Raw genomic sequence first — 14,113 nt, 5'->3', positions numbered from 1 at the left:
AAAAGTTATGAATCAAAGTAAAAGAAAGTTTCTTCAAAAAACGTGTGCCCAAAGTGATAAAACATCTTTGTGAAAACGATTGAATATGTACCTACGCGAACCTACGGGCCGATAGTGTCGTACGATAATTGAATCCAGTTTATCGAATGCTCAATCAATGTAAGCCGCACCAGCTACGATTACCAGCTAAACTAGCAATTTAGAAAACTAGAAAGCTAACTTTGTCTTCATGTTGCTTGTGCATGGAGCGGGAGCGGTCACTGCAAGTTTCGGTCATAAAGTTACGCCGAGCGAAATAAATTAGTTCATTGAGTGGTGGTCTTGTCGCATATTTTTTTCCCTGCCAAACAAACTTGTCGCAACATGTTATCGTAGCAAAAACGGTTTGCTTTAGCTACTGCTTGTTTCATCTTCAGCTACTGCAAAGAGGCAACAATTGGCTCAGTGATGTGTGGTATTTAGCATAGCGTTACATTCTATACATTAAGCCAATGTCAACCGATATAGTGTGTGGATACGTTGCATCCGCCAGCCTAGTCAAGTGTTCCGACCATCCGGGGCATAGTTAAACTAACCCCTGTAGGAATGATGGGCCATGATGAGCGCTTGTCCCGTGGTTGTGTGTACCTTTCCGGCGCGTTCGTTCGCGTACAATTGTGTTCGTTTTCCTTCATTAAATTCACTCGTTCTCCTGCAGCCTGTGCGCTAGCGACTGAATGTTTTCGTTACACCTGAATGCCTGAAGACGCGTGGTTTTTAAAGTCATTAATTGGACAGCCATTTGAAGAACCTCTGACAACAACGCGAGCTGTTTTTAGACGCAAGTGAATTGGATGACAGTTTCTTGCAGAAAGTAATACAAGTGCAGGTTATTAATACGCGTATTTTATGCGTGCCATGCATGCGTGCTTGCGTATGCATTGTGATTGTAGCTCGTGACCTGATTAGGAGTCAACCTTGACGACGACAACAGGATACCTGAAACAATTTTGAAGTAGGCCGGCAATGGAGAATTATAATGCACAGGAAGTATCACCAGAGGCAGTCCCTGCTGAAAGCAGCACCCGGATCAGAAGCAGCAAGTTAAAGCGAGCCTTTTCTATGCCGCGAAATCCGTTTCAAGGTTCGCGAAGCTCGACCCCGAAAGTGAGCAATAGGTTGGGTGGTGGCTATAGCAACGATAGTGAAGCTGCTGCGTCCAAGACTAGCAATGGTGACGGGGATGGAAGTAATAACAGCAAAAACGTGACGAGTGATGTGTCGTCGGCCACTGATACGTCGAGGTTGTACTCATCAGCATCGTCTGGTCAGCATGACGGCGCCCACAAAGCTTCCAGCAACAGTAACAACAAATTAAAAACTACGTCTGTAGTAGATGAAATGGCTGGTCCACGAGATGGCGAAGGAGAAGGAGTGGCAGGGCACAGTGACAAAAAAATTTTTCGCCGATTATCAGTGAAAAAGTTTATCAATCGCATTGCACAACAAATGACATATGTCAACCGTACGGTGGTAAGTGGTTTTGCATGGATTATTTGGCATGGCATAGAAAGCTTGCAACGTGGGGTGTGTTACATGGCGCGGGCAAAAGAACGACCAAATGGACACCCTTCTTGCTGGTAGAGCTGGAATACTTTCATATTCTGATTCCGATAAGACAACAATTTAAAGAATATGGGTTATGCGTAGCATAGCCTAGTATTTTTACATCTTGTGCATCGTAGTAGATCGGAAATATTCTGCTCGTTTAAATATCACTACTGGAGGTTGCTGAAATAATTGACCTTTTTCTCTGTTGATTGCTCTCAATCATTCAATCATACGTATTGTGTATCACACATGTTATGTTTCGAGCACTACAGCCCATCTCCCCAACTTTGTATCTCATTTCGTTGGAGATACATTTGGCATTTACTCCTACTATTTTGTAATGTCTCTGAAAACAGAAATGCTCGCGCCATGGAATGGGCCTAGACAGAGTATACGAAACGTGGGTTTTGGCAATGATATTTCATTCTCTTTTTGTTTGTCCAATTTGTAGAACAACCACAAATTCGACAGGGTGCAATCATCACAAAAAGCCACCCTAAATGGAAGCGTTGCTCGGGCTGGAGGTAACGGAGCAGAAAGTGCCTTTGTGTGGCCCCCAGACACCGTGCCGGGTGTGATTGGACTCAGAAATCATGGAAATACTTGCTTTATGAATGCCGTTCTACAATGCCTCAGCCATACGGACATTCTGGCACAGTATTTCGTTTTGGATCTGTACAAAGTAAGCTTACACTTAGAAGTAGAGGGAGGAAATGAGACTGACAAGATTACTATCTTTTCTAAAGGCTGATTTGAAGCGTCGCAACAAAATTAATGCCAAAAAGTTCGGTACCAAAGGAGAACTAACAGAACAGCTTGCGCTGGTGCTAAAATCACTATGGACGTGCAAAGATGCTCCAGACTATAGTTCGAACTTTAAGGTGCGTAAGTGTTGATAAAATATTGCTTCGTTCTACCTAGTTCTCTACTTTCTAACCAAGTTCTCTACTTTCACTTGATCGCCGTTGTAGGCTGTGGTGGATAGGTATGGCAGTCAATTCAGAAGTTCTACACAGCATGATGCACAAGAGTTTCTCTTTTGGTTGCTGGATAAAGTTCATGAGGATTTGAATACGGCAACGAAGCGAAAGTATAAAACAATAAAGGTAAGATGTTGAAGACTAAGGCATGCAGATCTACTAAATTTTCTTTATTTCGTTTTGCAGAACAATGGACGTTCGGATGAGGTGATAGCAGCTGAAACACTTGCCAATTATGTTCGATGCAACAATTCGTTTGTGCAGGCCGTCTTCCAGGCCCAATTTCGCTCGTCTTTATCCTGCCCTACTTGTGGCAAACAGAGCAATACGTTCGATCCTTTTTACTGTTTGTCGGTACCACTGCCGCAGCTGTCCCAACAACCAGTACTGGTAAAAGTTATTTACGCCTCGCAACAACCGAAACAGGTGAAGCTTGGCCTAGGTATTCCGCATGGTTCACCCGTTTTAGCTTTGCGGGAGCAACTTCACGCTGATACCGGGATTGGGCTCGATCGTATGATTCTGACAGAGATTTGCGAGACGGGTTTTAATCGCGTGCTTTGCGACTCACATCTCATGTCATCCGTTCATGAAAACGATCCTTTATACTGTATAGAGTGTCCGGCTGGGCTGTCAGCGGGACAGCAGGATGCATCGAGTGGAACGAAAATTTTGCTGCTTCTTTGTAATGGCAAACGTGTCGCGACCGGTTCGAACGACAACGGCTGCGTGAAACGCTTCGGTACGCCTTTCTGTTTGATTGTAAACCGAGATATTTCCTACAGTGAACTACAGAAGCTATTACTTAAAGAGATGTCCAGTATACTACGATCGGACGTGTTCACGTTTGCTACGCCGGCACAAAACTTGTTTCGTATGCGCCTGCAGGATCCCTCCTGCGATGTCGATACGTGGTTGGAGACAACAGTCGAGCATCCATTATTTACGGAGATGATTGACTTAGCTCTATCGGTGCTACCATCCGATGCTGGACCTGCTCACGTAAAACTTCTTATCGAGTGGACGGAACCGGAGCGGTTCTTTAGTGATATGAGCGATGCATTCGTGGAGCATGAGAGTGTTTGCCAGATGAAGGAGAAAATACCAGCAAGTTCTACTCTTACGTTGGAGCAGTGCTTCGAACACTACACCAAGGCAGAAACGCTTGGACAAGACAATGCCTGGAAGTGTCCACATTGCCAGGAATATCTTCCCGTGGTGAAGACGCTCGGGCTCTGGTCTTTACCGGATATTATGGTGATACATTTGAAACGTTTCCGACAGCAACAGCTACGATCCAGCACTCAAGCGGCAAAGCTGACAAATCTTGTAAAATTTCCGCTCTGTGGCTTTGACATGACGCCGCATCTGGTGCGCGATCTTTCGCTCCAAAAGACACCTGGTCCGCAAGCAAATGCAGCTCTGAATCAAAACCAGCATCGAGGATATTCCGATTCAGACAGCTGGAGTCCTTGGCGCAAGATAAAGCGTAGTGGGCATTCCATACAGTCACATTCCACCGGTGCAAATGCTGCAAACGGACGTCGGCAGTTTGCCATGGACAACCGGTACGATCTTTATGCAGTTTGCTACCACCAGGGCGATACACTGGAAACGGGTCACTATACGGCCGCTTGTAAAAATCCATACGATGGGCAATGGTATCGCTTCGACGATCAGCGTGTGGCGCACGTGCCGAATGACAGCATCGATGAGGAAATCATTAACAACGAGGCTTACCTACTGTTTTACCAAAGAAGGAAACTTCCGACTAACACCGGTGAGGGGGCAACAGGCGAATGCTCGGGAAGCTCTAGTTCCAGCTCGGGTGATCATTGGGTATCGAAAATAATTGTCCCACCTCCAGTCAACAGCCATGCTGCTACTGCTGTGTCTGCAACAATAGAGCGGAGCATAAAATCAACACTGAGCAATTCCACTGCAGCCTCCTCATCATCAACCACAACTACAGCCAGTATTCCTGAAACAGAAAACAAGTCTCCTGCAGCTTCAATAGTGGGAGAGTCTAATAAGAACACATTGGTTGACACAAAATCGACTGCTGATAGCGATCCTCCAGTTTTGGGATCTGCTGATAAACCACTTCTTGAAACACTTGTTGAAGTCCAAAACGGACTACACCAGGTCAACAATTCGTGTACGGTTGTAAAAAAACAGTATTATTCCCAAGACGGCAATCGATCGTCAATCGAAAAACGACCAATTCTTGAAGTGAAAAAACCAATATTAGACACATACGAAAACCCCGATTCAATATCACCTAACTTGTGCATACATTTACCGGCTTCGTTGTCGTCAGCTGTGACAATCGCACTTGACGATGATAATGCCAAAGAGGCCAAGGAGTCATTGGCAGCTGAAGAGATGGTTATTGAAAAGCTACCACTCCAACAATTTGATACAACTACCACACATTATTCTGGATCAACCAGCACTTCCGGCACCGATTCAAGAATATTAGAAGTAAACGATTTGGTATCTAAGGAACCATTTTCTGTACGTCTAGAAAAGCTAGATCGTATGGTTGACCATAAACTAGGAGGAAACATTAGTTCAGTGGTCCACAGCACCGGTGGACGCTTTTCATTGCCATCTTCTCAACAGTATCAAGACATCCTATGGCGTGAGAATGTGTCTGAGCTAATTCATCATAGACCCTCGTCATTTGCAACATACAAAAATGTAATCGATGCCAACGATGCTGTATCGTTAATTCGAGGTGCAAATACATGCAGTAAGGATACTCTTCTGTTCATCGATCAACAAGGGCACGGTCTCGATCGAGTTATGCTTGATGACGGGGACGATGATCCGGATGAACTTCTCCCTGGAAGTGGAAGTCGTACATTATGGGTAAAGCTAAAGCATTATACACCAAACTATCGTATCGATTATACATGTATGCAAATAATTGACCTTCTTTCTTTCTGGGTTCTTTTCCAGATTTCACCGGTAACTCCTCACAAGTTGATAACAGTGTCACCGAAAAATTAATGCATGCAGTGGAAACCATACACCAAAAGCGGAGGCAAACATCACGTGCGCAAACCACTGTCAATAATAGGAGCATTCTGTAGGGCTTAGATCGTTATAATGTTGCATCAATAATGATGAAGATTTTAAAAATTAACTTTAATGTGTTTTGTAATATTTTGCTTTTTCTCATGTTATTTTAGTGTGTATTACTTTCGTTTCGATATCATTTCCTACCTTATCGCATTATTATCATATTTAACCGAACAGTTTGTATGCAATATAATTGCTAAAATTATCTTCAAATCGACCCGAAGTTTGGATGCATATGGTCGCATACCTTATTCCTGTAAATACTGGAACTTGCTTATCTTTGAGAATCTATCTATATTCTTTTTTATAATTCTGTGAGAATCTTTGAATGAGTGGTCAATTAAATGAAAAAAGGATCATTTGTGCGCAAATGGACGTTGTAGTGTGAGAAATTATGGTGGATAGATGAGGTAGTGATATTGCAAAGTAATGAAACAAAGTAGGGCCTAAAACGAAGCAGGAAGAGAACGGCTGTAGTTAGATTTATACGCATGCTACTACGTTACTAAGCTAATATTAAAAGCCATTAAATTTTACCAGGCCCGTCACTTTCAGGCGCTTTGAAAGCGATCTCGCTAGTGATGGATATAATATGCATAAAGAAATATTTAAAAACATACATCTATGGAGTCGGAAAGAAAAAATCAGGAAAACAAATGCACTTCAAACAAACCATTCCAAATTCGAATACAAGCAAGCCGTGCTGTTTCCTTCCCAGGCAGATTTATGCTGCGATTTTGAACGTTCGTTAGCCAGTTCTTCCAGTCAGTCAGACCGGATTCATTCAAATTACTGTGCAATATAAAGCGAATGTGCGAATAGTTACAAATCATAGCATAGCATCTATGAATGAAGTGAGACAAGTACAATTTAATGTTAGTTATAATAAATTCAGGGTAGAAAAATGAAGGGAGCGAAGTTGCAAAATGTGAGAAGTCACCTCTCCAAACTTTTAAATTATTGAATGAATATAAAAGAGGTCGAACTAACGACTAATAAAGAGTTCGTATTTAATTTATTTTTTTGTTAACCACATTTCTTACTATAAGTGCTGTGATACTTGTGTTAAACTAAAGTTGTACATTTTCGTTATAAATCCGCCAATTGCCTTGCCAATGATTTCGCATAATCGGTACTGCAGTGTATCTGTAATCTTGGATGATAATGTTTTGCAGTTTCATTCCTTTGCTAACATTTCTTGATAACGTACGCGATCCAAGGTAAGCAAGTCAGATGATTGTGCCAAGGTTGTTAACCATACAAGGTAGAATCATTCTGTATATTTTTGCTACTCGGCATTGACAGAATTGTAAGGCCATTAGCTATATCATTCTTTTTATTAGCCCTGCGCCTTCTTGTATAAGAGACTGAGACGGTTTGTAAGATGCTTTTATTTGATTTTTTTCGATCGCAAGAGATAATAACAAAAAACTTACTAGCACATGCATATCCTATTTATACATGCTGATTTCGAAACACTGAAATACATGGACTTGGTCATTGAAAAAAAGAAACGTCAAAATGATGCCCCCTCCTCCAGCCATTGTTATACTACCACTGTGCGCGCTCGATGTAGTAAAAGTTAAAGCTCTCACAGTGTCTGCTGATAGTCCAAAAACAACACGTGAAGATCATTCAAACGGTGCTGTTTACGTTTCCCGCAAGAGCACTGGAGCCCTATGGGAATAGATCTGCTAAGTTGCAACGTTCCGTAATCCTTCGCATCCTCGTGACGTTATTCGATGAGAGTAAAATGGTCTAGCGAAACAAAACAAACAACGCCGTCGTCGGGTCGCAATACTACAGGGGATCTTCGTGAATGAACCTCCTAAGATAGTGGTGCGTGCATCGCCCGGGACTCAAGGGGCCGGATGGTGGTGGGAGAACGATAGTTCATCTAATTAAATTAAACCAGTCAATCGCTGCGGAAGGGCCTCCTTGCCCTCGAATCGGATCCCCGAGGCAATAGCATGAACTCCAAGGTACAGTAACAAACGACGTCGAATAAAGCATTCGTGACCGCAAAGATGATACGATTCAAGACTGTGGCCGCTAGGTAGTCATGCATCAGTTTACACGCGAGGGGCAGTCTGATAGGTTGAATCGATCCCGATTGCTTGGTCATCTACATATTGGTCAGTCAGTGTCCACGTTTCGCGACTAACATGAGCTCCTTTCTATTTAATTTGTTCCTGAAGCCAGCAGTACCACCACCAAATGGTGCTGTCCAGCAGCCGCACATTCCGTACAATATTGACTGGATTTTCCCACGGCTTCGTCGACCAAACCGATTGTGGCACATTGCCAGTACTGGAGTAATTGGACTGGTGGGATTGTTGTCCAAAATTGTCATCGGTAAGTATTGCTCTCAAAAAGGCCTTGCATTTTTACTAGTTTCCCCGTAAACTCGATCCTTGCCTGCCCGTATGAAATGGAAGTTCGTAAAATCATGTGGGAAACTGTGCGCGCGCATAGCACGCATTGAACCACGTTCATATGTAGGAATTATGTAAGCAAACCTTGGTCGCCACTTTCGCCTAGTTATGGTTGACCTGAAACGAAGCTGAATTTCGGCTATCGAAACTGATCTTTTCTTCAGCGTTACTATAGGACAGCTATGGATATGCCTTACATGACCTACTTGGCCACAACGTAGAGCATTTCAGTTCGGTCTGTCCGAAAATAACGAAATCTGACGACTTAATTGCACAATGCCCTTGCAACTTACGAAAATCTCACCTCGACTTGGTCGACGAAAATGTACGGCTTTTATTGATCGCGTAGCTCTGCTTCCAGCCCCATACGCTTCATTTTATGTGTGTTTTACTTTGCACAACACCCTTGGTCATCCGTTTGGCGCTCGGCGCTTGTGCCAAATTAAATCTGTTAAACTTACGCTTTTTCTCGTTGAGGGGTCATCAAATGAAATGTGTATTCTTAATGTTTCCCACCAGCTAAATTAATGGTTCTTTGTTATTACTTTGATCATAAGCTATGGATTTGTCGCACAATGAAAAACATACAAAGAATGGGAGATGCACTAGAGAATCAAACTAACACAAAGCACAGTAGTCATTTATAGCGCCCGCAAAGGTGCTGGTAACAGAGCGGCGCGCAACAGTGATTCTTCAAGGTCTCTCGCGTATAGTCCGGTTTTATTACTTTCTTTTCCGTTCATACTCTACAGACGTTTGTTTTTGCCTATGGCAACGACGGCAAGACCAAATGCGTATGTAGGGATCGTTTTATGTAATAATTTTGCATGGACCGTGGAGGGTCGCAGGAATATTTTTATCGCGTTTCGTACACCTTTACTATCCACCAGTTCTACCAAGCGTTACGTACCAACTTATTCTCTCTTGTTTAAATGCCCACCCCTTCCACGCTTAGTATGGCTGAACAAAGCGCGTGTACACAACATCGAAGTCCTGGAGAATGCACTTGAAAAGCGGCCAAAAGGAACACCTCTGCTAACGGTATCCAACCATCATTCATGCTTCGATGATCCGGGCATTTGGGGTAAGAGATGTATGAATGTTAACTGCAGTAATTAATAGCCTAGCAACAGTCCATAACTTATGAGGATCACGTTTAATCTCGCATGGACAACCGCATCGTCGGAAATGGATTGCATGGGTCACCTAATTTACGGGACGATGGAATTTGAAAATCTTTAACATACTATTTTGACAAACAATTGTTTATTACTACTTTTCAATTCTCGATCCCCTCAACCTCATTGTGGACGCAAAGGACTCCTTGATACCAGTAATTAGCCCATGTCCAATTTACGTATTTGTGGGAATAGCCCTGGTCGATGTTCTATGTATAGTGAATAATTTGTCTTCTTTCTTTCCTTTTACATTTTCCCGCTTTTGTCGGCTGGTTATCCATTGTAGGGTTACTTAAGCTGCGAAATGTGTGCAATAGAAACGTTATACGGTGGTCAATGGCTGCACATGATATTTGCTTTACCAACAAAGCCCATTCGTTATTCTTCATGTACGGAAAATGCATCCCGGTTGTTCGTGGAGCCGGTGTTTACCAGCCGGCAGTCGATCTATGCATAGAGAAACTTAAACTGGGTCACTGGGTGCACGTATTTCCCGAGGGAAAAGTTAACATGACAAAGGAGGACCTCAGGTAAGACTAAGTTGAAATGGCGGTATTTTGGAATACTAGAATGCTGTAAACATTTTGCTCACTTATCCATGATTCCATGTATTTTGCAGATTCAAGTGGGGTGTCGGCCGAATAATTTATGAAACACCCATGTTACCTATCATTATTCCGATTTGGCACATCGGTATGGATGACGTTCTTCCAAATGAACCTCCTTACTATCTTCGCATGGGAAAGAAATTAACGTACAACTTTGGGAAACCAATCGATTTGGCCAATTTAATGGAAAGGTTACGTTCATCGCCGGTTAATGAGGAGGAAGCGAGAAAAATCATCACCGATAAAATCCAAGAAGAAATGATGGTAAGATAATAGGATCATGCCCTAGTCCAAGCAATCAATTTATTATTAATCCTTTTTTCTAGACACTCAAAGAAGAAACTGAACGATTACACAATGAACACATCAAAAGTTGAGCCTGTAGGTGACTGCAAGGAGAACGGACCAATCCACGACATGCCTCAATGTTCACCATCAAAGTCTTCATTATAAGAGTTGAATTAGGAAGCGTTTTTCGGAAATTATTGACGATTCTACGCTTACGTCACTTGAGAGTTGCTTTTTCGACATCGTGCGCCGATAAAGCCATTAGCATAGCTCTTGTTAATTCCATTCAGCATTGAATTGCATTTGCGTATTAGATGAATGAAAACACGGCTATCGAAGGACCATAATGAATTATGGCGTTGGTTAGTGTTCTAGTCATGTAGTGGAAACGAAAAGATGCTAAACTATCGTTTTGTCGAAAGAGACAAAAGGTTTGTTATATTTATTAGAAGAAAACAACGTACTTCTACAGACAATATGCAAACGTGGATGGATGGGAACCATAGTGTGTGCTGGTTTGTTGCTCGGCACGTGCGATATGCTTATACACAATCTGCTGAACTCCAGAAACCCGAGCCAATCGTCGTGGCATCGCTGATAAGATGAACCTGATATGGCGTCCATGATGATTATTTGTCTGTTATATTATTCCTAATAACTGTTTAATGTAAGGTGGACGGTAGGAGCTACATTTATATTTTTCGACTTAACCTAGCAGAATGAAGGCTCCTAAGGCGGTATCAATTTCTTAAACATTAATAGTTTTGAAAATAATAGGCAATACAAATTCTTGCTTTAAATAAATGGTAAATGATTTATATCGGATTCAATTGCCAAGAGATCACAAATATTTATTTTTTAAATCTTAAAAGAAATACTTGCTTAGAAGACAAGCTTAAAAACTAACGACGACTTTTTAATAATTTACTTAAATTATTAAATTTACGCTGTTGCAATATTCCATTAACCGGAAATAACCAAACAATACAATACAAACAGACACAAAAACACTTTAAAATAACTGTTCGCGTGGTGAATCAGTTGACACACTTGCAATAAACAAACTTTTCCAACGCTTTGTTGATGGTGTTACGAACCGTAATCGCATCGGGTCGGTAGGACGGATCCGTGAGCCAACACTGCCTGTACAAAGTTTGGATCATCTGATGGATTTGATTACACCCCCGCCTCGGAATCCTAACGTTATTGACAAACAAGGCGCGAATCCTAGCAGTTGGAATTTCTTGGTCTGATTCTGTTGCTTCAGAACAGATAGTATCAAGAGCATAACTTTTTGTTCCTTGCACCTTCTTGTTGTACTCCACCGCAATACCCTGTTGTTTGAGAACATTATCAACGGCTTCAGACTCGTAGCGGGCGTCATAAGTCATGCTACCAACATAAGGCCCAGGAAGAAGAACATTCCAGTGCAAACAGCGCCCCCGGGTGGGCAGATTTGTGGATCGCTTCCCGAATGTAATCGGTACAGTGGAGACACTGTCAGGTCGTAGTCCTTTCTTTACTACGTTGTATGCAACTACTTCATTACATTTAATGTCCTCGTAGGGAAAACGCCCCTCATGCAACTGCCACATCGTAACGCCGAGGGAATAAATATCGGCACGCTCAGAAACGCCATCAACCGTGCGCTGTTGGCCACATAATAATTCCGGTGACATATACCGTATCGTGCCACGGTTGACTAGTGTTTCGTTCCTACGCCAGGATGTCAGCATCATCGATGAACCGAAGTCGCACAGTTTGCACAGATATTTTCGTACACACAAGCAGGCAGCTCTCCCATTGTGCTTTAGGTCCAAATTGGCTGAAGGGTTGATTGTGACAATTACATTCTGTGGCTTCACATCCAAGTGTATCAGTTGGTGGAGGTGACAGAAATACAATCCGTTGATAACATCACATAGAATCCTAGAGTGAACATGTGATCAAGAGCGCGAAAGAAACTTTGCTGCGAGTTAGTGTAAACGTATACTCACAACAGCTTATGTTGCAAAGGGATTGGAAGCTGACGTTGGTTATCCAGTATACGCTGTAAGCAGTGGCCATCGAATCGCTCCATCAACACCAGTCCATACTGGACCTCAGAGACTATTTTGAGCACAGTGACAACATTATCGTGCCTGACGTAAAGCGCGTTTGCTTCGTTCATCAGAGTATCGTACCGAGGCTGTTGACAGGATTTTTTCTCCAGGATCTTCACAGCCACCGGGCGGCCCCGGTATGACGCTTTTATTACGACACCATAACTGCCCCGACCTAGAATTTCATAGGTATCACGCTTGCTATGGTAATCCTCGCGAAGAAATTGGTCTCGATTGGGTGTATCGAAACTGATATCTAGTTTGGGTACGTGAAGTTTCGTAGATGCCCTGAACAAAACAATCAGTAAAAGTGCCCTTTGAAAAGAAAATTTTAATACAAAATTACTGATACAACATCACTTACATGGTCACCCCTCTCTACCATGGGTCACACCAGTGCAACTCTCACGTTGCCAACTTTCACGGTCAAAAAGTCCGACGAATTTTGACGTCGCTCCTAGGCGGATTTGGTCCATGGGACGGATTAGATGTGCTTGCTTAGATGTGCTCGGTGCACTGGCCGCTTGAACAAAGCCTTTTCCTTCAAAAGATCAGCCATTATTTGATTTGACAAGCTCTTACATCTAACCTCAAGGTGCCAGGAACATATTTTCTCCACACGCAACAAAATGTCGGATAAAAATGTAGTAATTGGAAAACACTACAAATCAAACCAATTTAAATAAAAAAATATCCAAAATGATTTTTAAAAAAACTTAAAATGCACGTCAGTCCTTATGCACGAGTAAAACTGTTGCAATAATGTAAAAATGTGGCGTTTCATGGTACAGGCGCACATAATCATCTAGTATAGGGTCTAGAATATATTTCATTTTGTAGTGTATTCCTTGCTGCTGTTTCTCAACGATCGTTGCAATGCTGATTATGCGATGACTGCAAAAAAGAGCAAAATGTCACAAAATCCATCGAACCCGAGTTTGTTTCCTACATGTACCGTTTAAAGTTCATTGCCTTCAGTCGATCCTTAATCTGTTTCGAGATATTCTGGCACATTTTTAAGTTTTTAGCCGGATTGTAAACGTAGCGCATTTCTTCTTCGTCCACGTCGAACTGCTTCTCAACGATGCGTTCCATCATGCGGCGAATCTTATCCGCATTGAACAGTGGACGCTGGTACAGCTCCTCTCGTTCCTCGCTATTGATATGCTGATTGAGCTCGTCGGTTATATCCTTGAATTTACTCTTCCGTTTCCCCAGTGCCGCCGTTAGTGTCTCGCTGAACAATGCACCGGCTTTGCTTGGAGTGCGCGTCAGAGGAGCTTTGGAGCTTTAGATTTAGACAAAGATCGGAATCAAACCGTTACGTAATCAAACAGCGGTCTAATGGTAAGTTTGGCAGTTGTTTTCTATTTGCATTGCTTACGTTGTGGTTGTACTGGCAATTTTAACTTTCCCCCAAACAGCCATCCTTTGATGCGTCCGTTGCAAACGTCTTAATCCAACCAGTTTGTTTTAAGCGAACCGTACCGTACCGTGGTAGTTTATGAACTAACTCACAGACTTCAATGTTCCTCACTCATCGGTGGTGTGGTAAACTTGTTAAGGTTTGGAACGATATTCTCACTTGCCCACTTCACTCTAGATAGGTCACAGTGTTGATGCCCAACCGTTCAATCGCTGTCGGCAACGGCAAAAGTGAACATTGGCTAGGTGTGTTTCTTTTTTCAAAAAATCCACCGTTCTGTGTTTGTCAGTAGTTTAACACTTCGACCAGAGGCCAATACTTTTCTATTGCCCTGAGGGTGCCACTGTTGGGGTGGAATATAAAAAATACATGAAACCATCACGAACGAGTACTAACAGCCTAACCTATTCTCTGCTTTT

At 42.5% G+C, this 14,113-nt stretch overlaps 4 protein-coding genes across 5 annotated transcripts; 2 read left to right on the top strand and 2 right to left on the bottom strand.

Moving 5' to 3' along the window:
• Window positions 1-72: 72 nt before the first annotated feature.
• On the top strand, window positions 73-6,644 carry LOC131267042 (ubiquitin carboxyl-terminal hydrolase 43). Its single transcript, XM_058269793.1, has 7 exons — window positions 73-159; window positions 933-1,512; window positions 2,042-2,272; window positions 2,337-2,471; window positions 2,562-2,696; window positions 2,757-5,444; window positions 5,535-6,644. The coding sequence occupies exons 2-7, from the start codon at window positions 1,006-1,008 to the stop codon at window positions 5,583-5,585; spliced, it is 3,747 nt and encodes a 1,248-aa protein (XP_058125776.1). The 5' UTR covers window positions 73-159; window positions 933-1,005; the 3' UTR covers window positions 5,586-6,644.
• Window positions 6,645-7,242: 598 nt separating this feature from the next.
• On the top strand, window positions 7,243-10,991 carry LOC131262071 (tafazzin). 2 transcript variants are annotated; one of them, XM_058263986.1, is made up of 6 exons: window positions 7,243-7,639; window positions 7,856-8,012; window positions 9,048-9,176; window positions 9,557-9,800; window positions 9,890-10,142; window positions 10,205-10,991. In XM_058263986.1, exons 1-6 carry the CDS (start codon window positions 7,628-7,630, stop codon window positions 10,253-10,255), a joined length of 846 nt encoding a protein of 281 aa, XP_058119969.1. In that variant the 5' UTR covers window positions 7,243-7,627; the 3' UTR covers window positions 10,256-10,991. The 2 variants fall into 2 exon arrangements, with proteins under 2 accessions (XP_058119969.1, XP_058119970.1); XM_058263987.1 differs by lacking the exon at window positions 9,048-9,176.
• Window positions 10,992-11,029: 38 nt separating this feature from the next.
• Window positions 11,030-12,893, bottom strand: LOC131262070 (serine/threonine-protein kinase mos). The gene is made up of 3 exons (XM_058263985.1): window positions 12,633-12,893; window positions 12,164-12,556; window positions 11,030-12,095 (listed from the first exon to the last, which is right to left on the bottom strand). Coding segments are annotated over exons 1-3 (1,287 nt in total). The 5' UTR covers window positions 12,635-12,893; the 3' UTR covers window positions 11,030-11,203.
• An 89-nt stretch (window positions 12,894-12,982) lies between these two features.
• Window positions 12,983-13,763, bottom strand: LOC131262072 (uncharacterized). The gene is made up of 3 exons (XM_058263988.1): window positions 13,653-13,763; window positions 13,224-13,556; window positions 12,983-13,162 (listed from the first exon to the last, which is right to left on the bottom strand). Exons 1-3 carry the CDS (start codon window positions 13,694-13,696, stop codon window positions 12,997-12,999), a joined length of 543 nt encoding a protein of 180 aa, XP_058119971.1. The 5' UTR covers window positions 13,697-13,763; the 3' UTR covers window positions 12,983-12,996.
• Window positions 13,764-14,113: the final 350 nt, after the last annotated feature.

The sequence above is a fragment of the Anopheles coustani genome, chromosome 2, assembly GCF_943734705.1.
Source record: "Anopheles coustani chromosome 2, idAnoCousDA_361_x.2, whole genome shotgun sequence".
Lineage (NCBI taxonomy): Eukaryota > Metazoa > Arthropoda > Insecta > Diptera > Culicidae > Anopheles > Anopheles coustani.
The sequence above is the reverse complement of the archived record's forward strand: the minus strand, read 5'-3'. Positions and strand labels throughout refer to the sequence as shown.